Source organism: Opisthocomus hoazin, chromosome 3, assembly GCF_030867145.1.
Source record: "Opisthocomus hoazin isolate bOpiHoa1 chromosome 3, bOpiHoa1.hap1, whole genome shotgun sequence".
Lineage (NCBI taxonomy): Eukaryota > Metazoa > Chordata > Aves > Opisthocomiformes > Opisthocomidae > Opisthocomus > Opisthocomus hoazin.
Window position 1 is genome coordinate 59390638 of NC_134416.1, and position 27559 is coordinate 59418196.

Sequence of the window (27559 nt, forward strand, 5' to 3'; positions counted from 1 at the left end):
GGCGGCGCAGTTCCCGTTCCTGTTGCCGTTGCCGTTCCCCTCGGGCCGGGCCAGGCGCGGGGCCTGGCGGCGGGCGCGTCTCGTCCTCGCTGCCCCCCTCCTCCCCCTGCCTCGCAGTCGTCGGCGCCGGTGGCGGGGAGGGAGCGCGGCGGCAGCGCGGCGCCGCATGCGTCGCTGATGGAGCCGGGCTCGGGGCTGCCGCAGCGCAGGGTCGGGGGGGGCGGCGGGCTGGACCTCGGGGCGGGCTCGGCGGGGGGGTCGCCGGCGCTCTCCGGGGCCCAGTCCCGCCGCAGGAAGCAGCCGCCGCGCCCGGCCGACTTCAAGCTGCAGGTGATCATCATCGGGTCGCGGGGGGTGGGCAAGACCAGCCTCATGGAGCGCTTCACCGACGACACCTTCTGCGAGGCCTGCAAGTCCACCGTCGGTAAGGGAGCCCGCCGGGCCGCGCCCCGTCCCGTCCCGGGGGAGGGGGGCTCGGCCCGCCGCAGGGCCCGGCCCTGGAAGCGCGGGGCTCGGTGGCGGCCGCCGCCTCCGCTGGCCGCTCTCCCGCCGTCCGCCCCGGCGTGGGCCCCCTCCCCGTGTGCCGCCCCGGGACTTTCCCGTCGGGGGCCTCCCGGCCCTCGTCCCCTTCCCGGGGCGCGGTGGTCCCGGTCCCCGTCCCGGGCAGCCCCCCGTGGGTTGCTGGACCCTGTGGGAAGCTGACGGGGTGCGTGGCGAGGGGGCCCCCGGTGCCGGGCTTCCCGGCTCCTTGGTGGAAAGTTCGTGGAGGTCCTGGTTATCTGTGCAAGTTCTGGGGAGGCGCTGGGTGTCCCGTTTCAGCTTTACGAGCGACAAACATAAAGCAAAGTTTGAAAAAAAAAAAGAAAGACTGTGAGTGTTTGGTTAAATGGGTTTTCATGCCTCAGCCTTGGTTGGTGCGCGCAGGGAAACAGAAGCGTTTCGAGAGCTGGGAAGTTGCGCGGTGCGTATTCAGCGTAGTCGATGGGACTTCAGAAACTCTTCCAGACTATGATCTGGTTAACTCCAGACCGCCGTTACGCTTTCGTCAGGAAACCCTGTGTGATGTGAGATCCGAGGAAGTGAACGTTTTGTTTCTTGAAGAGTATCCCTTGAGCACGCTGCGTGTGCTGCTCCTCACGCGACTGACTGGAGAGCAGCCTCCCAGTTCTGTAGTGTGCTGTCTTATTCGTGGTGTAGTCATCTGTACGACTCGTGGAGGTAATTGAATGCCTCCTGTCGTTTAATGCACAAATGTGTAAAGGGAGGAAAACAAACTAGTTAGGCTGCGTTGTTGTTGGAGTCCTGTCCTTGGAGTTGAACTCTAAGTACTGCAACAAGGCAGTTGTTAAGTCTGTGTCATTGCAAAATGTGTGTGTTTAGCTTAATTGTAGCTTGAAATGTGAGGAAACATACAGCATCTGATGGAAAGAGGTTGTGTCGCCTTTTAGAAGCTGTATTATTACTATCCAAAACTATCTTCTTGTGACAAAATAATACGCAGTTACTCTTACTTTAGTTTTAATGTGTATTTTCTCAGTTGTTTCATTCTTTCCTAGGTCACTCCGAATCTAGTAGTGCAGATCAGCACTGTTTAGTGTCAATACTTTTTAGTTTTTGAAGTCGGTAACTTAACCTCGTACAAGTTAGAAAGACAGTGGTAGCATATCAGAGCTGTAATCCCCGAGTGACGTGTTGTAATGAAGAATTGCTGATAGCTTCTGTAGATGGACAGATTTAATTAAATATGTGGTACAGCTGAGGAAATAGAACTAATAGTGGGATGTATTCTTTATAAATTCTCTGGCTCTATATACTGTTTTGAGCTCACATGCGTCTTCTTTGGGTTGACCTACATTAAGTGTTCGCACAAGGCTGGGCTGCTCTCTGTAACTAGGGTTAGTTTCCTGTTGTGAATCTTGAGAAGTGAGAGGAGGTACTGTAGACCCCGGTCCAGACTTCCAGTCTGGTGCCTTGTAAGCAAGACTGATTTGCTAGATAACTGAGACAGTGATTGAAGCGGAGAAGCTTCCTGATTTTAGAAAATAAGCAGGAAATAAATGGTGGTATGCTGCTAGACAGAAGTTTACGTAATGTTTGATGTACAAAGTGTGCCAACATAAAGCGGCATAGGGAAATCAACTTGTGCCAAAATACACGTAGAAAGACTTGACAGTAATGGCATTCTTTCAAGGTCCTCTGACTAAACTTGAGAGCTGTTGAGATTCCCCCAGATCTTTTGACTGCTGAATGAAAGAGCTTTTCACAGTCAGCTTGCACCCTGCTTTTTTGCACTACAGAGTAAGAAAAAGTAACCTCTGCTGTTTACATTTAATGTAGATTGAAAATAACCCACTCTCCAATATGACCTGAGGTCAGACTTTGATACACAGTTGAAATCATAAAGCTCTTTCTTTGTCGCCACTTACTCCAGTGGTTTTCCAGAATTACAGGGGGAGAATGTGTTTTGAAACATTGTTGAAAACCCTGTGACTGATCCCATTTTGGAGGAATTTATGTAAACTGAATGTACCTTGAGATTAAATTTTAAAAGAATGAGTAACTAAACGAACTACTAAAATTTGCTGTATCTACCTTATATTAACGAAGCTGATATTTAAAATGGAATGCTAGAATACATATTTACTCCCTTACCTTGATATTAATGGTCTCAGCCGTACGTGTGTTTATACTAAAGCAGGCAAAACAGACAACATTTAACACCTTAAGCTTTTGTATGAAAATGTACAGGCTGCTCAGAGGTCTTCTCCAACAGCAGAAGAATTGCAGATGTTCAAAAACTGGTTGTCTCCTGTCCCTCAGTGCTGTTCAGGATAACAACACCATGTCATTGAAAAGTGGAGTGTTTCTGCTGAAAAGGGAAGGTGTGGATTCAAGTAAGAAAGATACAGTATTTTACTGCTAATGCAAGAAGACAACATTTCTGGATTGGTAAAGGAAATTCTGTAATAAAAACACATCAACATGTCTTCAGTCTCATCTCAGACTCTGAAGTTCTTTGGAAGTGTTCAAAAATATCTTGGCAGGTTTCAGCACATTATTCATAATGGCACGCCATGTGCTGTTGATCTAAAATTCTTTTGATGTATTTATTTTTGGCATTAAATTGGTCGCATACAATATAGTGTCTACTTAATCTGCTGTTTACATAGTACTGAGAATACTCAATATTCTCTAATATTTACTGATTTTTGCGTTTGGTTGTCAGATGAGAAATAGGTGATGTTGTTTGCAATTTTATGTGCTAGGTCTGAATGTTTGTTCTTACTATTAGGTTATAACTTATTTTTATTACTTGTTTGGACAAAGAAATTGTTTTTAGAAATGTTCCTCTGTATCCGCAGTGATGTAAAATTACTCTGTTCATGCCAGTGTTAAATCTGAAGTAGTAAAGGTAACTTCTTTTCTGTAAAGGTATAATGCTTGTGTGAGGGTAATATTGGCATCCTATTAGCTTCGTCAACAAACACAAATATATATATGTACTTTTAAAATAAAAATCTCCATTTATGATTTGTTACCTGCCCCCTATGTGTATTATTCACACAGGAGCATGAGAATCCAAAACTATCACTTGGAGATTTTTCAGACTCTTGACAATTAAAAACAAGCATGCCAAATTTGACATGAAAAAGGATGAATATTCCAGAGGTAGTGGATAAATACTCACTGCCACATCTGTGAAAAGATTCAAAGATGGGTGATGAAGGTAGGGTGCTTGCCTTTGCTTCTTCCCGCCCTCCCTTTTTTCCTACCCACAAAAGTAGTTCTTATCCCAAAAGAAATACATCTTGATGCAGATTTCTGTAATGATGTTGTTACAATTTCTGTATTAATTTTAAAATGCTACTATCTCATCTTCTTTTTTCATCAGAGCCCCTTTATTTCTCAGAGGCCTCTTCTCACCTTCTGCCCAGCTACTGCTCCGTCTCGCGGTTGTTTGTCCTACGTGCATCCACCACATCTTAGCTCATCTCTAGTCTTCCTGCTGTTTTTCTTCCCTGACAGATCTACAGAATTCCTGTACTCAGCAGTATTTCCTGTCCCTCTTATTTTGCTGCAGGCATTACGCTTCTCTCTGGGTTTTAATCTCTGAACCTGAGGTTCCTGCTCACCCGAACCTGAGGCCCTGACTCACCCCTCAGGCGGCTGACTCTCCTGCTCCCTTAAATCAAGCTGAGCTGCTCAGCGTTTCTTTTACATGCCAGCTTAGTATGTAAATTTTCTGAGGCCTAGTCTTACCCTTCAGCTCTTTTCCACCAGGTCTGAAAGCATCCCAGGAACGAGGCATTGCCCTTGGTGATTGCAGAGTTTGGGTGCCCTGTGCAGGCTCATTGCTGGCTCCTTTTTGCAGCAATTTGTGGGAAAGTGCAGTACCGCTTCCTTCAGTCCTGGTTTACGAGCAAAATCCTAGGTAGAGCTACTCAACTGAGTTTGCTATGGGAAGTTCTGTTGTGGATCAGGATGGGAATGTTGTGACCTGTGATCTGTTTCAGACTAATTATGGTCTGTGGGATCCAGATCAGTGGCATGCAAATGCCCTGCGGTGTAAGATGCCTTTGACTTCACAAAAATGCTCTTTGACCTTGTTTCACCTTACTTTGATGTTAGTGTGAAATGGTACTAAAGTTGGGAACTCAGCGGATTTACAGAGCTCCGTAGCTTTTTCTTCCAAGCAGTCTTTTGCCTGTCAATTCGTTTTTAAAATACCCGTGTCTATGCAAAAAGCCTAACGTCCATCAAATAAACAGTAGTAATGGTGAAAACTTTAGGTTTATCTTTAGTGAGAGCAATCTTAAGTAAGGAAGTTTCTGGTTTTGATATGTATACACATGTGTGATACACATATATGTAATTATGTATATGTATACGTGTGTTTGGGGTTTCTGTTGCAGTTCAAACCCTTTCTTCGTTCTCTTTATCCTTAAAAAATGTGGACTAACAACATAAATGTTATGTTTCATTCCCAAAAGCTTGTCATATAACGTAATTACATTCACTTAAAGGGCTACAAGGATGATGAGGGGACTGGAACATCTCCCCTATGAGGAGAGGCTGAGGGAGCTGGGCTTGTTCAGCCTGAATAAGAGAAGGCTGCGAGGGGACCTAATAAATGCTTATAAATATCTGAAGGGTGGGTGTCAGGAGGATGGGGCCAAGCTCTTTTCAGTGGTGCCCAGTGACAGGACAAGGGGCAATGGGCACAAACTGAGGCACGGGAAGTTCCGTCTGAACATGAGGAAGAACTTCTTCCCTCTGAGGGTGACGGAGCACTGGAACAGGCTGCCCAGGGAGGTTGTGTAGTCTCCTTCTCTGGAGATATTCAAGACCCACCTGGACAAGGTCCTGTGCAGCCTGCTGTAGGTGACCCTGCTTCGGCAGGGGGGTTGGACTAGATGACCCACAGAGGTCCCTTCCAACCCCTACTATTCTGTGATTCTGTATCAGCCTATTCATTTTAGAAGTATCAATTGGTCATTTTTCAGAGGTGTTAGTTAAGTGGCTCCTCAGTTTTTTAGTTACCCTGTCAGTGTTTATTCTCACAAGCACTGTGAACATGGTATGTTGCTTACTAACCATTTGAAAATAATTTTTTCGGTTAATCATAATAAAAATGGTGTTTGAAAAACAAGTTTAGTAATTTGATGTAATATGAGATAAAGAACAATCTACATAAAATTTTCAGAAGAACATCCTGCATCAAGTAGAACATTTATCTTTTTGGTACACTTGCTGTATGTGCCTGTGGTCTCTTTCTGACAAGTACAATTCATTTTAACTTTGCTTTAAAGATTTCCCCCCCCCCTTCCATAAGAGGGCACTGAAAACTTAGTTGGGGTGGGGAGAGGGAAGAAAGGGTAGAAACACATGTCCCTTGCTTTACCACATCATGACAAAGTAGTGGTAAGATGTTCTTGCTTTATACCAAAATCAGCTCTGTACTCAGACTGAGAAATTTTTGCAGTTGTACATAAAAAGGAGGAAATTTGTCATCAGCAATAAGTATTTCTGTGAGAACTGACTCTTCTTATCTTCGCATACCCAGGGTGTTGATACATATCTGTTCTTACAGATTGGCTTTTTGGCTCGTGCAGAATAGCGTAAATAAAACAAATATCTCATTAATGGTGTGCTGCAGTTACTTGACAAACTACAAATGGAGGAGAGCAGGAGGCTGGAAACTCGCACAGAAAATAGTTTTGTCTTACACAAAACCTTAAGGTAATTAGGGAGCCTGTGTGAACCTGCCTGGTTTGTCTTCATTTCGGTAACCATAAGTTTAGGAAATGCAACCGGCATCAGAAGCCTGTGTTCCCTGGAAGCTGCCTTTCACTTTCAGGAGCAGTGTTGTCGCTGGTCACTGACACTAGAGGCTACGGCAACTGAAAGCACCTGGCAAGTCATTGTTTGTCCTGGATGTGTCAACTAAGCATATTTTACAGCGTTTGGTGTAGTCAGCAATTGTTTTCTATGTGTAAATCGTTTGAGTCCTCATAAGGTAACAAAACTGTATTTTAAAATAGGAAAATGTAGTAGGTAGATGATATAAATTATCAGGATTCAGGAATGGGGTATTGGGGAAGTATGGGGTTTTTAGTTATGAAGAGGTTGCATAGAAGAGTAAATTTGAAATGGACTTTTTCTTCATTTGTAGACTAGATGTTAACTTCAGCTGATAGAAATATTCAGATACTGGGTTATATCAACACTACAGAACTGCCAGAGTACCTTGTGGTCCATAGTCAGTATGTATATGAGAATACGCAAGTAAAACGACAGGCAAAATGAAGAGGCCACTTGAATGGTGTCGAATAGTGGAGTTTAGTCTGCAAGGAGAGTGGAATGCAGCTGTCAGACTCAGTCTCTGCTGTGAACAGCTGAGCATGACAGGAACAACAAAAAAAAATCAGGGCCATATGATTCCCGATTATGGACTTTCTTATTTCTTTCTGGGAGTTGCGAGCTTAAATGTTCATTTAATGAAAATAGTGCATGCACTATGCAGAATAAATGTGGTTTTAGCTAAACCATAAAAGAGAAGAGACAGACTTTTTGGAGTGCTTCATCACAAAAACGGTCAAGTCTTTCTAAGCTATCTATAGGGACACAAAAATGACGCGAGGACTAGAACACCTCTGCTTTGAGGATGGGCTGAGAGAATTGGGGCTGTTCAGCCTGGAGAAGAGAAGGCTGCGGAGAGACTTTATGGCAGCCTTCCAGGACTCAAAGGGGGCTTATAAGAAAGATAGGGACAAACTTTTTAGCAGGGCCTGTTGTGATAAGACAAGGGGTAATGGTTTTAAACTAAAAGAGTGTAGATTTAGATTAGGTATAAGGAAGAAATTCGTTACTGTGAGGGTGGTGAGGCCCTGGTACACATTGCCCAGGGAAGCTGTGGCTGCCCCCTCCGTGGCAGTGTTCCAGGCCAGGTTGTGATGGGGCTTTGAGCGACCTGGTCTAGTGGAAGGTGTCCTTGCCCATGGCAGGGGGGTTAGAACTAGATGGTCCTTAAGGTCCCTTCCAACCCAAACTGTTCAATGATTCAATCTCCATTAGGCTGTGCTTAAACAAGAAGGAGTATTGATATTTCCTGTTGTTAAGACTGAAACGATTTACCAGCATATAGCAATGCTTTTACACCTTATTTCTTCTGATATCCCAAGGAATGGGAAAGTTGATATGGAAAAAGAAAATGATAAATTCAGTCTCATTTTGGAATAGATTCTGCCTTTTTAAATCTGGACAGTGCTACTCATACAATAAGTTTAGTTTTTCTTCACATTCAATTTTCCTTTCAGATCAGGTAGTTGTAGACCAGTAGCTCACTATGTTTTTCTGTTCTGTAATCAGAAGTGTTGAAAATAAGTCTTGTATAAGAAGGCAGAGAGTCTTATTCCTTACAAGCTCCACTTTCACCTCATTCTGTTTGTCAAAATTTTGGTGCATGCTTTGAACCTAGTACTGTAAGTAGTGTCAAAAGCCTGCAATTTGTGAAAGGCTTTATAGTTTTACTGTCCAGGATAATGTAAAAGAAATAACTTCGTCCATTCTCATTGAGTTTGGAAGTACCAAGCATCTGAGATGTTTAGAAGCTGTATATTGGACATTCAAAAATCACTGACAGTTTTCTGAAAACTCATTATAATTACAGCTTTAAAATTTAGTCACTGCATGTATATTACCAAATTTTTTTTTTCCCCTGTTGTTAGTGCGTCTGTTTCACTCTGGCCTGTAGCACAGTTGCCAGTTGAGATATGGGTACGCCTTTATTTTAGGCGAGCAGTCTCAAATGCCTGCATGTTAACCATTCTAGAATTACACACTGAAGCTTAGTGGACAACATACTTTACCTGCCTCTCCAGTAATCCCCAAACTGGTTTATACCTGACTAACGCTTAATGCTTCCAAACCTCTTTTTAAACTTTATAACATGCAGTTTGAAAGAGGTATTTCCACTTTAGGGTGTTTTAAAATTAACTGTATGCCCTACAACCTCAATTAAAAGAAGATAGAATGGGTTTTGTTTTGGTTTTTTTTCTTGAAACAGTTTTTGTAACCTTCCCGTCTCCCCCCTGTACCTTTTGTTGTTGCTTGCTCCACCTCCAGCAAGATGGTGTAAATCAGCGTGAAAGCTATTGAGCATCTTTTCATTGACTTCAGTAGTTTCGAGGTAGGTGTAAGTATTGTATATAGTTATAGACCGGGACTAAGAAAGATGATTCTGACCTTAAGACCGTGTGGGACCTCAGTCATCAGTTGTAGCGGAAGTAGGAAAATTTGTCTGTATAGTGGTGTCGGATGTCCAGATTAAATAAACTGTTGTAGTCTTTGAATTATTTGTCTGTTCTAATGGTTAATTAGTATACAACCTCTGAATTTTTAAACTGATTGTGTTTCTTTAAACGTGGTCTGATCATTTTTCACTGATTGAATAGCTTTGATGCAAATCACTAATAGGCCTCTGAAAATTTAATCTATTGGAATTGATTTTAGTTGGAGGGGTTTTTTTGTTCTCCATTTGCATCTTGTTTTCCCAGCTTCTCCTGTAACTTTGTTATCAGGAAATCTTGGCCTCCGAAAGGTCACTCTGTGGGCATTAAGCAAAACAGTTTCCACTTCCTTTTTCAGCCACTTAGGGGAAAAAAAAACCCCAAAACCTAAAGGCAAAATACATAGTAAGAAGAAGCTTCGCTATTTGTTTTATTTCTAAAGAAATTTTTAGTTTTAAAGAGAGAAGGTAGGTCCAGTTGTGTGTGGTTTAGTTTGTACTTTAGTGGATAACTTTTAGTTCCTGTTTGGAGCGAGAAATTAATTTATTATCATCTGTTCTGGGCTAGACTTCATTTTATTGGATTTCAATCTCAAGTTTGGTTCAGTGACAAGACACATCATGCTCACCGACTTGCCCTTATCTAGAACATTAGTGCACTTCTATTTTGAGTGTCTGTTCTCTTTCTTTTAGGGCTGTTTATTTTTGAAAGGAGCGCAGACAAGTTTGCTTAGCTGTGTGTTTAATATACGTTTAAAAACCCCTTCTATTGTAGTAGCCCTTTATTTTCCCTGGAAATTGTGTAGTTTCAGTGGAGTGCATGTTGTAATAGATGTTCTCATTTGCATGAAGCATATTTTTAATCGAAAGTTCATGCTTTGTGAACAAAAACATACAGACTTTTGAAAATCCTTAACTAATAATCTTACTTTACATACACCACAGAAGTGCTGCTGTACTTAATGCCCTAGCTGACACATATCTAGCCTGCGGGGAGAGGGCAGCAGCTCATTTGCAGTTTTGAGTGGTAGGGCAAGCTGTATCAGTATACTTTGAAATGCTGAAGAGATACAAAATCAGAAACTCAAACCAGAGGCTGAGATTTGTGGTTTTGTGCCTTCTCCATTAGGGTTGTTTTCATTATTTTTTTTAACGTGTATGGGGATGTATGTTTGGATTCCTAAAAGCCGCTCTCTGGCCTTTCCAGAGAAAAAAGGGGGTCAAAATCTGACATCCAAAATTCACACCTTTTGATTCATGAAAAAAAGAGGTGGTGATCTGGATTTCCTCATGATTTGAGTGTAATAAGTTTAGAAGAACTGAATGCATTGATTGCCTGTGGTCCATCCAGGCCTGAAGTGTGGAGAGGAGGCTGACTTTTCAGTGGGAGGGGTTCCCCTCGCATCACGGTGACCTGGCAGAGGACACGCTTCAGTATGATCATAAACACATGCACTTGTTGGCTTCACTGCCGTGTGTACGTTGGGTTATTCGTTCACAATAAATTAGCCAGCAGGCTTTTAAAATGGAAACCAGGTAGCATGCAAACCAGCAGGAGTTTGTCAATGCTGTAGCAGCTAAAAGAGAGCCTTTTAAAATCCTTTCATTTTATAAGATGTGTTGTTTGGATTTAATGCAGTTGTCAACAGTAATTATTGATTCCTCCATTTTGTTGAACTATATATAAAACCATGACCTCGGTTCTATTTGCATACTTAAGGACAAAAGGTGCTTAAGTGGCTTGTTTGTCTTAGCTATTCTTGACATCCCTTTAGGAGATACCCGCCATAACTGGAGGCGAACGGTGCGGAACGTGTTGATGTGGCTGTGCTAGCAGAGTGTTATGCCAGGGCTAGTGACTCCTGTCCGTCAGTGCACACGTCCCACCACACCACTGTGCGTGCAACTGTAGAGCTTCAAGAGCGGACCAGTCTCTGGCAGGATTGAACCCAGAACAAATGCAAGAGTTTATTAAACTTGGGTGTTAGTTGTGGTTTGGGATCAGCCAGAAGGGAGTCTGCCTTCTGGGAGCAGCCAGAACTGCGAGGACTACCAGTGTCGTTACAAACAGCATGAAACCTGAAAAAGTTCTGACAATGTGCCTGTACTTAACAAGTCTTAGAATTATGTTTAACAAGACTTAGAAAGACACATCTTGCTTAGAGCAACTGTACATCAAGAGTTTGATGAAGCAAGGATTGTGAAGAATTTATGAAATATTGCTGGCATCAACAGTAGTTGTAGTATTACAAAGCACTTCTTCAAAAATCCACCATTTTTGAAGAGCAGACTTAATACCTTCTCTATCCAGTGCTGAATAGGTGCTTAAAAGAACGGTTTGCAGTTATTTTAGCTGAAGAGCAGGAGTTTTCAGCAGTTGGTCCAAATCTTCTGTTCTGAAACTGCAAATACAAAGAACATATAAGACTGACTGAGTGTATGTGAATGGAAAGATGCAGTTGTCTAACTCTCAATGTCGTGTGTGACATAACTGTCTGTTATCCCTAATAGCAGAAAGTGTTTGTTTCCTGATTGACTTTCGGAGAATATTAACAGTTTTTCCTCTTGTTTTTAATAGCTGGAGTAATTGTATGGATAGCAAAACTTTTCATTTAGGTATTTTCATTGATGTTAATCAAGCTGAATAATTAGCTTCATTGACCTTTTTCTTAACTCAAGATGATGTTTTAAATTGGAGTGGAAAGCAAATGATTGTGTTGTTCTTTTAATTAAATTACTAATTTGTGTGTAAACTCAGAGCACTACCTTTGGCAGGTCTGTGGTGAAACATGATAATGAAACCTGACAGGCTCAGGAATTTGTTTTTTCATGTGCAAAAGGAAAGTTGCCAGATTTTCCTTCAGTATTGGAAGACATAAAGCTTTTGGTATTGTGTTGATCCTTCCTTGCAGAGCGTTACTAATTATAAAGAGCAGTTGAGAAACCTTTGCTTAGTTCTGGCAAGCTATCTGACTTAAGTGTTAAATGATTCAAACAGTTCTGTAGAAGAACGCGCTTTTCCAAAACTGTTACTGGTTTGCATTGTTCGTTGCTAAATTTAATAGTAGGGAAATTTTTCATGGTATGACTTTAAGATGATTGCTAGAAAGATCTGCCTTTGAAATAACAGTGCTGTTGACGTGTTATTTATTTTGAAACAATCTCTTTAGTAGGTAGGCTTTTTTCTACTTCATTTCATTCGCGTGTTGTGCTTACTAGTCCCAGGAAGACCCCAGTTGAAAATTTACTGTATTAGCACAGTTGGATTTTTCTCTGCATAGTTCAGTATTTATTTTTCCTTTTAAAAAATACCACAAACCCTTTTTATTCCTTGCTTTGTGTAAGACAGCAGTGTATAAACCACTTCTGTAAAAAATAAATTTTTTTTTTTTATGGAGTTGGTGAAACTTACGTGAAATTCCTATGATGGTTTTTAATACACAATTTTGGATCAGAGATGGTTTAGACTTCTTTTTTTGTGTGACAACAGGACTTTTTCTTTACACAGCAGAGCTGTAATCTCTCACTGCTCAGATCAAGCTCCTCTACAGTTGTTAGCCTAAGATAAGTATACTCACCTGTATCAGCATCTTAGATTCTTTTTTTCTGTTTTTGTTTCTGTGAGAGAAAAAAGCAAGATTTTTAAATTTATTTTTTTTTTAACCTGAGTTCTCAGATGAATGCGTAATTGTACAGTATGTTGTGTAGGAGATAATGGCAGGATTGGGAATTGGTGTTGAGATGTGTGGACAATTATATTCAAACTTCCTTGAGGGAGGGAGAGTTTTGAAGCAATTCCAGTTAATATTGATTTTCTCCTTAGCAAGTAAAGTTGCTATCGTACTGTAGACAAAGCTGTGACTATTAAGATAATTGCATTTTATAGTTTAAATGCATTTATATATAGAAAAGGCTTTTAACAGTAGAAATGTATGTGTATTTCTTTTTAAAAAAAAACAAAACTTGTTAATAGAAAAACAGTAATTACAAGAATTCTTATTTCCCACATTTTGGATAGTGGAGCATAGCTGGATCATTTCACTTCTGCTTTTACACTAACACAGATGGTGTTTTTTCAAAAGTGTAGGAAAATATTTCTTAAAGTTAGGGTTAATAAATGCTCTGAAACTTTAATCATTCTAATGTTTTTCCTCAATTTGCATATAAATACTTGTAAAATGCCATGAAAATTGTAGACTGTACAGTACAAATCAGTTTAATGCTTTAGCTCTTGTATTGCTTAAGAACTCTACTGGGGTTTGAATGGGATACATTTTGGTAAGTGAACTATAAGCATCATATGTCCTGAAAAGCTCTCCAAGAACTAGTGAATAAGTGTTCTAGACACTTTTAAGGACATGGAGAAGGACAAGTGTCATGGTGATAACCAATACTTTTATCACCAACTTGCAACTGCAAGTGGTTTGAAGGGGTGTTTATTTAGGAGGATGAAGATCAGTGATCCTTCCATCTATTTAGTCTAGCTGAACAGTGGCAACCTGCTTTGCAAACTGAAAATAGAATTGAAGGTATCCTTCGCGTTTCACTTAGTAAATTGTATCTAGTTTTTTAAAACTTAGTCCATTTTATTGTCTTTTACCAACAACTTTCCAGACGTAACTATCTTTAAAAGCACTTTGAAAGTCAACAATGTGTAACTGGTTTTCAGGATGTAAAATACACTTTTTTTTCCCCCCCACCTAAATTTTCAGGAGTTTTGAAAAGCTTTGCATAAGGGCCAAGTTCAGTCCATTCTGTCAAAGTTACAATCCAGTTTTGACTTTAACAATATCAGCAGGGACACTCGACTTTTACCAAGGGCAGACATTAGGAGAAGGTGTATTTTTTGTTAGAGAAAATAAAAATATTTTTTCCTCTTCACTTTCATCCCTATCCTTGGTATACAATTATATGTGGAACAGCAAAAGTGTTTCCAACAGAGTATGCTTCTACACTTCTGTATGAGTTTAAGTGTACTGGTCTGAACCATGTTCCCTTGTCTTTTTGTTCCCCATTTTGATTTAGCACTGTTAGGAGGGACAGTGTTCAGAACAAAGAACTGAAGCAAAAATCTTAATACAAATGTGTACTAAAATGAACAGGTTCACAGTCTACAAATGCCATGATATTCTAGGACAATTACAGCCTGATACAGTCCTGTAAGTCGACGTGGTAATCTTTTGTGTCTAGGTTTGGTTTGACCGTAGTATGTCTTACATGTTGACTGCCAGCATTGGTTGTTGTTTTTTTTCATAAAAGTAAAATCTTTCTGTATAACAAGGTCTTCATGGTTCTATCTTTGGTATTTAACACGCATTCAAAACGTAGCTGGAGTTTTGAGATGATGGACAGAAGTACCATACAGTTATAAAAGAAATGTAAAAAGTCAAATACCAAATCTAAGCAGTTCAGTAATAATATTTGCAGGAGTTAAGAATGACAGTGCTGACAAACTTTTTCGTAAACCAACCACAATTCCAGTGCTTCTGCGAAAGAGCTTTACAGATGCTAAGCATCCAGCCTGGAAATCGGATGGTGTGTGTCGTGTCCTTCCCACTTCAGAGACAGCAAAACTGGTGTGGAGGGGCTGGTTTTGCTCCATGCCTTCAGGGCATCTGTGCCAGTTGGAAGTAGAGCAGGCTTGTCTTTGACAGTCAAGGTGAATAGGGGAGAAACAAACATACTATGCCTGTTGTTTTACTGTGATGTTGCGTTTACTTGCTGCTGGAGTTGTTTCACAAAGTGGAAGGTTTATGTTGTAATGCTGCCAAACTGGATGACGCTCAGACTATACAGTGGTTGTCAGATCCCCGTGATGTTCCTGCAGTGACCCATAGTGGTGCAAACCCTTCTGCTTGTTCAGACTGTTACAAGTTGATTAAAAAATATATCAAAAATTAATAATTACATCCTCATTACTTTTGCTTCTTATTCCTCCTTTTCTGTTTGCTGTATTTTATTTATAGGTGTTGATTTTAAAATCAAAACAGTAGAGCTAAGAGGAAAGAAAATTAGATTACAAATCTGGTAAGTAAAACAAACATGCAACCAGCAGTATGTTTTAATTTTTATGTTCTAGCATGAATTAATATGCTTGTCTAATACTATTAACTATTATAAGCTGGTTTAGCTCTTACCTTTTTCCTCCTCTCCTCCATTCCCATAAGACTTAAGCAAATCCAAATTTTTGTAAGGGTAAAGGAGGAGAAAGAGAGATAAAGTTAGAAATAGGACATGAATGTAATTACTGAAATGTGAATGCATAATAGAGGTCTCAAGCCCCGTTTCCTAGAAGAATGGCATCACCTACACAAGAAATAGGAGTTCTACAAACAACAAAACCTGACTGTGTTAAATAGACACTGGAGAAAGTATGCTTTGTTTTTTTTTATTTTTCTGGACTTTTTAAAACTGACCTCCGTTGTAACAGCAGTTATGAAACAACCATGAAGTATTTCCTAAACTGTTTTTCTACTTGGTATAGGCAGTGCTGTTTCTTTGATGCTATATTAAATAACTTTAAAGTGAAGGACATTCAAGACTAAGTATATTACATCAACTCTAAACAGCACTTACTGAGAAGTAAAACCATCCCATACAAACAAGACTCTATACCTTAACTGTTACCAGTGTCCTACTACAGAAGGCTCAGTCTGAGCGAAACTTTTCCTTTCTGGAGTAGGTTACATGTTTCCTGATAACAATTCTCCTTGTCAATGATTAATACACTTTTTATTGTTTAGAAATTATTGAGCTTAACAGCTCCTTTGTTTTGCAGAGTGATACAATACATAAACATTGTTATGAGAGAATAAACCAGCTATGTTCTGTTCTGTACATTAATCTTATATACTACTATGTAGAAGCTTAGCTTTGGTTTATTAACAGTGCGTGATGCATAATTGGCATTGTAGTTAAACTGTTAAAGCTGCTAACAGTCCACAGAGTGGGGAAAAAAGGTCTAAATATACTTGTGGTTACACTTTTGGGATATTCTGGTGGTTTCTCACTCTTAACTACATGGATGCAGTGAATTCAGCTTACTAACTCCTCTTGGCAGGTCACCATCAACTCTGTTTGTCACACCATGTGTCTGTCTTGCTTCCCTCTGAGTTAACTGCTGCTTCATCTTTGGTGTCATCAGTCACCTAACACTTGAATGTTAGTGGCATGTCTTCATCCATCATCTGTCCCTGTTTGGAAACCTATGACCACAAGGCTGGCAGTTGAGCCAGCGATTGTTAGCCAGGGTCTGCTGGAGCTGACAGAGGTAACAAAAAATTCTGATATGGAGATGCTACTGTACACCTGATATGAATTCTTGCTATGAAATGTGCTAAGTTTATCAAACAATTTCTTCATGTTGAATAAATATAGGAGAGAAGTTTTGTTGGAAAAGAGATGTTTAAACCATTATTTTCCACATATTGAGAATATGCTAGTAGGATATAGGAAACTTTTAAAACTAAAAATTGATAGGGTGCTAAAATGTGACCATTATTCCTGTGTGAAGCCCTGCTAAAATGGTGGAGAAAATACAATGTAAAGAGATAATGTTTTAAAATATGATAAAATCCGTGAACACAACATCCTGCTCCTAAGTGATGCTTTCTCTCCATCAGTGGCTGTTAAAATCCTGTTCTTAACCCATAAAACTGTATTGGCATACTTACGATTTTTTGGAAAAGCAAGCAGATTACCACTCCTTTTGCTAATTTGTCCTGAGATATGTTGTGTATGTTGTTGGGCCTATTTATAAACACTTGTTCTCATAGAATTGCAGAATCATGGAATTACTTTGATTGGAAAAGACCTTTAAGACTGAGTCCAACCGTAAACCTAACGTTGCCAAGCCCACCACTAAACCGTGTCCCTAAGCGCCACAACTACACATCTTTTAAACACCTCCATGGACAGTGACTCAGCCACTTACCTGGACAGCCTGTTCCCATGCTTGACAACCCTTTTGGTGAAGAAATGTTTCCTAATATCTGATGTAAACCTCCCCAGCGCAGCTTGAGGCCATTTCATCTTGTGCTATGATTTGTTACTTGGGAAAAGAAACTGATTCCCACCGCGCTACAACCTCCTTCTAGACAGTTGTAGAGAGCGATAAGGCCTCCCCTCAGCCTCCCTTTCTCCGGGCTAAACAACCCCAGTTCCCTCAGCTGCTTCTTTATTGTACCTTCAATTGTTAGATTAAAAGAAGAAAGTAATTTACCGAGTCAAACACTTGGAAGTTCAGAAATTTAGACTTAACGCTGCATGGCTGATCCTAAGTCAGTCTCCTTTAATACCTACACAGAGACAGAATTAAGGTTGCCTCATGCTTCCTGGTAGTATTATGTACAATGTTTACAGTAACTTTACTACAGAAAACTGTTTCATTCGGTGAACAGGTAATTTCTAAAGTTTATGCTGTTCCGTTTTCTAAAATTATAGAATTATAGAATGGTTTGGGTTGGAAAGGGACCTTAAAGATCATCTGGTTCCAACCCGCCTGCCATGAGCAGGGACATCTTCCATGAGACCAGGTTGCTCAGAGCTCCATCCAACCTGGCCTTGAACACTTCCAGGTTACATGACTAAGGTCATGTTTCTAAGCATCAAAGTTTGATTATTTTTTTTAGTCATTTGTTGATTCTACTTCAAAAATCAAACAAGAACAGTTTAAAAGGAAGTTGAACTTTGGTGGTTTTATGGTCACTTGACCTGTTTCTCCACTGACCACTCGATCCGCAGTGTTCTCCGTGGACCTCTTACCACTTGAATTTATGAAAGAACAGTAGTACTATGTTGAATATACTGAGCAATTAGATGTGCAGGACGTCCTTTTGAAAGCAGCTTTCACACCTGCTGCTGTTAGTAGAGTAGTGTACAAATTGGTCTTGTCTCCAGTTTTCCTTTTGGAATGGGATACTGTGCGCTAAGGATCACAGAGGCATCTGCTCTCACCTCGAGCTTACCTGTTCCTACATGGTCCCTGCTACATCACAGTACCTTTTCGCCTGTTTTCCTGACTTTCAGTCAGCTTTCAGTCAGCTTTCAGTTAGCTTTCAGTCAGGAAACAACCTCCTGCTCCCTAGATTATGAAATGGTAGAGCAGCACTGAGGACGCAGAGTAGCGTCCATCTTCTCTGTGCCACCTGGAACAGTACTAGTGCCCCTCAGACCACCAGAAGTAGTAGGTACAGTAAATCTGCTGCTGTGTTGCAGTTCTTGGCTGGAACAAGCTCGTGCATTCTGTGAGAAGCAATGCCTGCACGCAGCTCAGGCCGTGGGGTTAAGTACCCACAACTGCTGGACAGCATGAGCTTCCGAGTGAATCCGAGCACCTGTGAATTGGTGCTTTCTGAAAGCTTGAAAACTAGACCAAATGATAGGAGACCTACTCTCGTGCTTTGAAGCATAGGTGTGCCAGGAACTGCTCAACAGGAGGGTCAGGTGTCTGACTCTGCCCTCTCACCCGAGTGACCTGGACACTCCCCTGACACAGGCAGCAGTTGCTTCTGGCTGCTGCTTGGAAGGGACCTGCTTAGTGGAAGCTGCAGTGGCCTCCCACAGCACCCACTTCCCTGCTGGGGAGCCAAAGGGGCTCTCTGATGTCTCTACAGATGTAATACCCAAGGAAGCCGGTGGCCTGGCAAGAAAACAGTCTGATTTGCTGCTGAAGGTTGTTTAAACTGGTGCTTTCTCATAAAAAGTTCACATTCTGCCAGCTCAGTGTTTTCTAATGGACAGTTATCTTGGAAGATCTCTGGGGCAAGGAATAGTCTGAGGAAAAGATCACCTGTCCTGAAATATAACAGGATGTAGTTCTTTCTGTTCGGTACCTCAGCTTGACAAGTAAAAGTAACCTCTAAAATGACTTTAAAACACTTAAAGAAAATACTGCCTGTGGGTTCCATAAAAGCACAGAGCATGTGAAAGTGTTAAGTTTTTATTTATGTTTAAAAATATTTTCCTTTCTATTGCCACTTCACACCACCACTGATAAAAAGTTATTGTAATTTCAGAGCCAAAGACAGTTTGGAGCCTGTGTTTATTTCAGGCAACTGTTTTAGATACACTGAGAACATTTATGTAAAACAAAAATTATCCAAACCTATTTTAATTAAGATCAACTGTATTTGTATTGTGTTTTGTGCAGTCTGAAATAGTGAGAGTATGACACATCAACACTTGAAAATGGGCTTTGTGTGTTTTTTTGTGTTTGCTTTTGTTTGGTGTAAAGTTTGTGTTTTTGGAGTGATGTCTAGTTTCTGTTTTGGAAGCAGAAAAAGAGAGTCAAGCAGTGGCGTGTTATGATTGCAGATTATAGATAGTCAAGGAGTCATATGGTGTGTGTTTCTGATTACAATTTAGGAATACCAGTGTTTTTCCATTAGAAAAATTTCTTGAAAAAGTCAATAAAAGAAAACTGCTTTTAGCATTTAAGAAGGAGTACTCTGTTGTATTTTTTTCAGTAATGCCAAGTCGTTGACCAAGTTGTAGTGATTTATTATTTGGACTTCTGGGGTTTGAATTAAATCGAACTGACTTATTCTGTTATGTTGATTCTGACCAGAGTAAATGAAGAACTAGCAGCACTTAGTATCACTTACGAAATTCATGAAGTTGCTTACTGTTAGCCCAGCTAAATAATGCTCGTCTCTTCTTCCAGCTTTCCACTAGTGCTTCAATAGCTATGCTTATTAAATACTGCAGCTTCAGGAGTGTAATACTTTGATGAAAACAGTATAACAATTGCTCTAGCACTGCACCTGAAAGGAAGGCATTTAAAGTTGGATATGCTTTTAATAATTAGCTGTGCATTAGGGATTGTCATTTTTTCCTCAATATTGAAAGGATTTATTGCACATTTTCATGAAAAAGAACAATAGCACCTGGTAGAAAATGAGGTTTTCCATGTGAAAGATCAACTCAGTACTCTCTTCAAACTGCAGCTTGTTTAGGTAGCTTGGGGTTCCATTCTAAGCTTACTTATTACAGAAATAGTTTTCCAATTTTCACCTTGCTATTTGAAGGCTAGTACAACGTTAGTGTAATGTTAGAGACCGCAAATTCAGCTGATCTTCTTCCACTTTTCAAAGGAAACAAGGATTAGAATATCGTGCTTACAATCAGAAACCTGTTGACTGGTTTCATTTAAACTTGCTGTGGCAGTAGAGGCATTGGTTGTGTGAAGTGTGGGAAAGTCAATGACTTAAAGCAAGGCGAAGAAGTCAGCTGTAATCCACTGTCGTTAGCATGGTTGGCAGGTGACAGTCAGAGGCCATCTGGCCATTCAACATAGGTAGAGGGCAGCCAGGCTGTCCATGGGTGTTTTAAACTGGCCACAGTATGTGGTGTGTCTCAAGTTAACCAGCAAGCCAGACTACAGGTTGTGTGATGTTTGGATGAAGGACCTACACAAAGGGGAGTGCAGGACCTGAGGGTACAGAGAGGAGCAGCAGCCTGGGAATACTATGAACTTTTAAAGAGCTTGAGGACGTTGTGGGATGAGGAGAGGCTGCTAGTACCAGATAGACTTGGAGATACAGCACAGCAGGCTCAGGGAAAGGTGGAGCTGGAGATAGCTGGAGTGGCAGAGTGTAATGTTGCTTAGTTGGCTCCATTGCCTACCCCTAGGCTTATCCAGGGTGTTGATGATTGTCTTCAGAGAGAATAGTTGAACATTAGTGTGTTTACTTCCACTTTGTTTTTCTAGTGTATGAACTGAGTGATCTGGTACCCTGGTAACCCCTCTGTGATGGAGTTGCTAAAGGTCCTTAGCACTGACCTGAAGGCACAGCCAGGTGACTGTGAAATAGCATCTTTGTTCCTGTGTTCTGGTAGGGGCACAGAGAAGAGAGGGAAGACTGGCCAGCAAAAAAAGCAACTTTTTCCATTATTCTGGCCAAAGCTAGAATTGATGCTTTCTTCCAGGTCAGGTATGCCCTTCCACCTGCTGTCTGATTGTGTCTGCTCAGAATGATGGAACTAAAGAGATCCCATGCTTAATACACTTGATCAGTAGGCTGGATTACCAACAGACGGCAGGACCGGCTCTACAGGGTCATAGTTCTGAGAAGTCTGTTCATAAACACAAAAGCAATGTTATCCATATGTGGAAAATCAACGGTTCATACTAGAATTTTTTTAATTTTTCATTGAGTGAATGTCCAAAGAACCTTTCAAAAATAAATCTAACCATAGCAAAGAAGTAATGGAAGAGAAAGTAGAGTTACTTGCTCTGCATAATACTTGCATATGTAATTTCAGCTGCCAGAACTTGTATTGCTTTAATAAAAATGCCTCATTAGTGGTAACAAAGCAACCAATTAACCATCTAAAACTGGTCTGAAATACTACTAGAGCTTGACCTTATTGAAACAGGCAACCTGTTTCACCTTCTGTGGGGTCCCAAAGGTTTGTGTGAATGTAATTCTGAAGTTTTCAGTAGGGAATGGGATTTGAATAAAAATAAAGTAAAAAATGGATGCAACAAGAATTTGTCCTCTTCTGCCCCATATTGCAGTGCTGTTGGCTTGCAGTGAAGTAGTAGTCAATATTTTTCCACAGGCTGTGAAGAAGACATTGCAATTCTTTTTCTAGTGGTCACTGCTTTACTTTGTGAAGCCATTGGCAAAGATTTCTTGCTATCAAGTACACTGGTGGCAATTTCAGGAGAAAGTTAAGTACTTGAAAAGCAAGATAGATTTGTGGTAGTTTATTCTACTGCTTGTTGTGCATAGACTTCAGAAGAATTAGTTCTTCAGGACAGTCAATGTGGCATTTTGTGAACGTGACTTTTTTTTGGTAACAAGTGTTTCAGGCCTCCATTGTTAATTTCATTCCCAAATTCATCCTCCTCCTTTTGTCTAAGATGTGACTGTTGAAGAGAGTTCCTTTTGAACTTTTGAGTCCCAACACACATGCATGCATTTTCCCCCATCCACTCTTAATTTTGGTCCATCTTTTGACTTGCTTTGACAGTGAAATTTCAAAATTATCCATTGATTCTGGGGGCTGAATTCAAGCAGAAAATGCTTTGGAGCACTGTATAACTTTCCAGTTGTGGTACCAGTCCCACTTTACAACTTAGGGTATGCACCAGCCATTTTTTTTAGTATAACTGCCAGAAGTCTTCCATAAGCAGGCTTGAAGATATGATTAAAAGCAGCTCACAGGTTTTCATGGTTCAGTAAGTAATAACCTTTCTGTCTCATCTACTTTGGAATAGAAGCCATAACTAGTACAGGTGACACGGTGTCATTGCTGGACAGTGTAAATGCACCCAGTCTGAAATACCTACAATGCTGAAAGTGAGAATGGAAGTGTTGTTTGAACACCTCAGATTAGTAGATGTAAATGTGAAAGCCAGGTATCCACTTTCAAAAGCCGTACCACTTAGTGGTTGCTCACTCTTTTAATTTGTTTCTGCCAGTAGCTTCTGTATTAGTTTTAGAACCATGGCTGTATTGGTGTGGTTGATCCCAAAAGGCTCTGAAAGCTCAAGTCATAATGATCAGTGCATTGCTCGTTTTATAGTTGGGTGCCCGGCTGTGTCTAGTAAGCATGCATCCATTTCTTTTTTTCATTTTTTCAGGGCTATTAAAAAAAAAAAAAAAAAAGCCCAACCAAACCCCAACAACACAAACCAGCTTCACCTGCTGGTATGTTTTTGTTGGATAGCTTCATTCTCAGACGCATGTAGAACTGTGTGGTGGCCTTTCTTGGTGAAGTTAGTATGGGAGGAGTAGTCCTGATAGGAAAACTTTTTATGATTGAAACTACTGCTCCATATTGTTTTCTTCCTGCAATTCACACACATAAAAGGAATTGATCAATATAGAGTGTCTAATGAGTGTGGGGGTGTTTTTATTAAAACATAAAGAAAGTTATTCTGTACTTTGCAAATTGGTGAAATATTTGTGCCAATGTTTGCTGCTGCTTCTTAGGGACACAGCAGGTCAGGAGAGATTCAACAGCATTACCTCAGCTTATTACAGAAGTGCCAAGGGAATTATTTTGGTGTATGATATCACCAAGAAGGAAACATTTGATGATTTACCAAAATGGATGAAAATGATTGATAAGGTAGGCCTTAAATATTTTCTTTTTGCGTGTTTTTTTGTTTTTTCTTAAGAAGCAGGTTTTTTCCTCAAGGGTAATCTGTAGGACTTTAACAGCATTGATACAGGATTGTTAAACTAATTCCAACTAATTTTCACTGGACTCTTTTTGTTACAAAATGGTTGTCTGTTCCTGCTTCCTTGAACTGGAATTGTCCCAGTTAGAAGTGTCGTTGGAAATCTGTAACATTACTCATTTACCTGTGCAGTGGGGGAGATAAAAAGTGTTTTATTTTCTGTCTGTGAAATAAAGTCATTATGTTCATTTTAGATAAACTAGAACAGCTAGTTGTCAAGTCATGTTTTAAAAATGGAATTTAAAAATTGAGGTTGAAAATTTTTGAAATCGTGTTTGTGAAGAACTTTTACATATAAACTCTGTAGGTTTGGTTCCATATTTAGTAGGGCAATGGCCCTTTTTTAATATTGTCTTGGCATTACTAAATCTTACATTTCTAGGTTTAGTTAATTACAGATGTTTTTAATTGCAGTATGCTTCAGAAGATGCAGAGCTTCTATTAGTTGGAAATAAACTGGACTGTGAAGTTGATCGAGAGATTACTCGACAGCAGGGAGAAAAGGTAAGAACAGGTCTAACCAAGTTTTTAGTTACTCCTAGAAGCAAAATTGCTGTGGCATTGCTGCTGACGATCCATGGCTACTCTTATTCAGACTGTTAGAAGGAGCATATGGAGAGTGGTGGTGTTCTGTCAAAATCCATATGGTATTTACTTTTATAGAATGTGGAATTGTGTGCTTTCCTGCTGGAGCAGTATGTCTTTGTTCTAAAGAAAGAATAAACTACAAGTAGTACAGGGAATACTCTTTTTTGGACTCTGGAAGAGGATAGAGTGAAGACTTGCATCACAAATGGAGATATCTCTACTCAAGACATCTTTGTCAGCCTTCTTCCAGATGTTTGCTCTTCAGTAGTATTTTAGTACAGACAACAAGCCTGCTTGATTACTTGGGTCACCTTTGTTTTCATGTTTCTTTTGTTCTCTTCCAACTCCAAAAGTAGTAAGGAACCTGCCAAGGATATGTTACAGCATAACACTTGTAGCACCATCTTGATCAGGATGTTATAAGTATGGATGTACACAAACATTTTCTTCCAGCTACCCATCATGCATTGGAAGTAAAGCATTTTCTGTGAGAGCATGAAGTTCTTACATCTGTACTTCCCTTCTCTGCATTTTAATAATAAGGTTGAGATTCACTCTTCTGAAAAATTCTCACTTTTTGGAAATCTGCAGCAGAAAAATTCTCACTTTTTGGCAATCTACAGCAATCCACGTCAACTGAAGACGTGAATTTTTCAGATTTAAGTCAGGAAAAATGCAGCATGCTTTTCCAGTAAATCAATTTGAAGTGAAAATTAGCTGTATGTGGCAATATTTGCTGTACCTTGGAGATTCAGGTTTATTAATTGAATTAGACTTCAGTCACAGATTTGGGGAAAGTTGTGGGCTTTTTGTAAAGATTTTCTGAGGAGTGTGTATTTGCTGTTTGTGTGTGTCTTCATGTGGTTACTTTGTTTTCTCTTCTGTCAGTTTGCACAGCAAATAACTGGGATGCGGTTCTGTGAAGCAAGTGCCAAGGATAATTTTAATGTGGATGAAATATTTCTAAAACTTGTTGATGACATTCTGAAAAAGGTAAAATACTCAGATAGTAGTTCCTCTGACCACATAAATGGTCAATGTTTAAATAATGACTGCAGGTACCTGTTGGGAGGACATAGAGGGCAAGTGCACGCAGTCAGGTGAATATGTAGTGGGCATGATGTAGGCTCTGCTGAACACTTCAATTAATAAATACTGCTGTTGAATTTGGTAAATGTCTGCTCCCATTTGCTGTACTTCCTCTTTCCTATAACTTCGCTATATATCAGCAGCTGACTGTACATTTGCCCACTTTCATTTGCGGTCAGTTCTGGTGTAATTTGTTGTAATTGGTTTAGGAAGTGGCTTTATTTCAGCAATGTCTTGTAACTTTTTTCTGAAAGAAATTCTTAACACAACTTCCTTGAATTGTAGTCCACTAACAAGAACGAAAAGATTCTTAAATTGAGGCTGTGGCTGGGAGTGAACTCTTGGAACGAGCTCTTTGTGCTGAGTTTTGTGCAGATGACTGTTTACAGGTGATTTTTCTTTTCTTTAAGATGCCACTGGACGTTATAAGAAATGAGTTGTCCAACAGTATCCTGTCCCTGCAACCAGAGCCAGAAATCCCACCAGAACTGCCTCCTCCAAGGCCACATGTCCGTTGCTGTTGACTTGTTACTCCATACAGAGTGAAAAATAGGAGTGGGAGGGTAAAGAAAGTACCTGTACTACTCTGCACTACAATCATTTGGCAGTTTCTTGTTGCACTTTGTTATTCAAGTCAGAGCTACACACTAACTTGTAAATATGCAAATATGCAATCCTGTGTAGGATTCAGCTATAACATTTAATTATTACCCCTCTCCCTCACAATGATGTTTCATTCATTGCCCCAGTGTTATAAATACTGTACAGTCGGTGGGGATTTACCACACTTCCAGTTGAGGAGGAGGAAAAATTAAATCTATACCTATTCTTGACATAAATGTTGTAATAGTTCTTGTTATTATAAACAGGCAGGCAGAAGCCCTTCTGGTATGAAGATAAGTATATGGTGCTTTGCTAACTATTTTAAAGACAAATTTTTTTAAAAAGAGAGGACTTTATGTACAAAGCTTCCATAATCAGCATTATGTTTCCTTTTAATGTAGTGAAAACATTTTTGGCTGTAGCATCCTCTGCTGACTGGATTTATTGAAAAGCTAAGTTTAATTTTTGGCAGTCTTTTATTTATTTTGTTTAATGCTGCACCCTTTCTTTATGTCCAAAGACATCACATCTGGTGCAGATCTAAGATTGCACTCTGAAATAGCATATATAATTTTCTGCGTAAGCATAAACTTGGTTGCAAGAATCATTAATTTTCAATAAAATAATGGAGATATATTCAAGCTCTAAAAGAAAGTATAAAAAGCAATGCTGCTGTCCCAGACAAATTCTTAAAAAAAAAAAGAAAGGATAGATTTTCCTGTGTTAAGGAATATATATGTGTATTTGTCTGGACATCTGTAGGGTTGGGGGGAAGGGAACCTAAGGTAAAATTATTTTCTTTCCTAATGGTGGAAATTATTCCCATCAAGCAAATACTGTGTTAGGTTTTTGTCTGATAATGAATTTGTGAATTATATCTTTGGTATATCTTTTATTAAAATGCACTGTTTAGTTTAGCTGTGGTAAATCGGTAGTTACATATTTGAATAACTTGGTGTGTCCTGAATGTTGTGGTATTGAAAAACATTGTGGTCTTTCTAAACTAATGAAGTGCAAATAAAATTTTGTATTTATGAATGACAATGGAACTGCACCTGTTATTAGAATGGCAAGCATCAAGTGATGGGTAAAAGGTAGAATCTGGAATATGGAACAACACTTGGTTTAATTTTGTTATGATTTAATTTTCAGTTTGACGGTTCCTTTAGGTGTAGTTAGAAGAGCAGCATATGTTAGTTGTTCACCTTGATCACTGCTCTGTTGGAAGAGCAGCTGATGACCTAGCCCAGCTGATGTCTTCAAATAGTATGTGACTGCTTGTCATGCTGTCTTAGCAGATGGTTGCCAAACTATTAATTACAGTGGCAACACAAGTATGAACCAGTCTCTTTCACACTACAGCTTCTCTACTTCTCATTCTCTAGTGCTGGAACCCATTTTGTCACTTTTGCCACTCTTGTAGCCAGAACGCTGGCACTGACCAGTAAAGTGTACCACTGACTTAAGCACCTTCTCTCTTTCTGGAAGGGAAAAAGACAAACAAACTGTCCACATTAAAAAGAAAAAAAAGGAAAGAAATTGAGCCCTTATTTCACGGAGTAAGCTCTGACATTCTGAATACAATGCCATGCAGGTCTTCAACACACCTGGATTTCAACTGACAAATTAAGGAAGCATGGTTGATATTTGTGCTTATGTCTTCTGCCACCTTGTGCCTAAATGGTTTGCTTTTTACATAGTAAACTTACGGTTTACTATCATACTGGTGAGATAAAATCAATTTCTAAAGCACTTGTAGGATTTCTGATGGTACTGTGGGCAACAGCAAGGAAGGGAAAATTATGGAAAACGAGTTTTAACTTGACAACCATTTTATTTTAGCTGATTTGTTTTTATTTGTACTTAGAAACTTGTGATTTTTTTTCTGCAGTTTTTGAATTTAATAAAAATTTAAAAATTTGACTAGATACACTTTCTTGTAATTCTGTGCTGATTGTCTATAGGTAGATTGGAATCCCAGTCTCCTGTACCAAAAATTAAAAATTATTGCGTTTAGGAAAGGCATGTTTTTGTAAGAATGCTTGAATATATTTGATTATTCATTGGCAATCATAAAAAGTTCAGGAAACCTGTTTGCTTTGCGTCCCTTACACTATGAGACTGAAGAGGGTTTTGCCTCCTAATTTTACCTCTGCAACATTTATATGAGTCAAAAAAAGTTCATTTATGTCTTTGCTCCACCCAGCAGCCATTTTGCAGTGTGATGTGGAAAGGTGGATGAGAAAAAAGGTTATTCTTGCTGCTCCATTGCCTCATATGGAAGTTCAGCTGTCAGC

The 27559-nt window shown here is 39.8% G+C and overlaps 1 protein-coding gene across 1 annotated transcript; it reads left to right on the plus strand.

Moving 5' to 3' along the window:
- On the plus strand, positions 1 to 27190 carry RAB12 (RAB12, member RAS oncogene family). The gene is made up of 6 exons (XM_075416457.1): positions 1 to 424; positions 14755 to 14815; positions 22732 to 22870; positions 23397 to 23486; positions 24459 to 24563; positions 25070 to 27190. The coding sequence occupies exons 1-6, from the start codon at positions 178 to 180 to the stop codon at positions 25181 to 25183; spliced, it is 756 nt and encodes a 251-aa protein (XP_075272572.1). The 5' UTR covers positions 1 to 177; the 3' UTR covers positions 25184 to 27190.
- Positions 27191 to 27559: the final 369 nt, after the last annotated feature.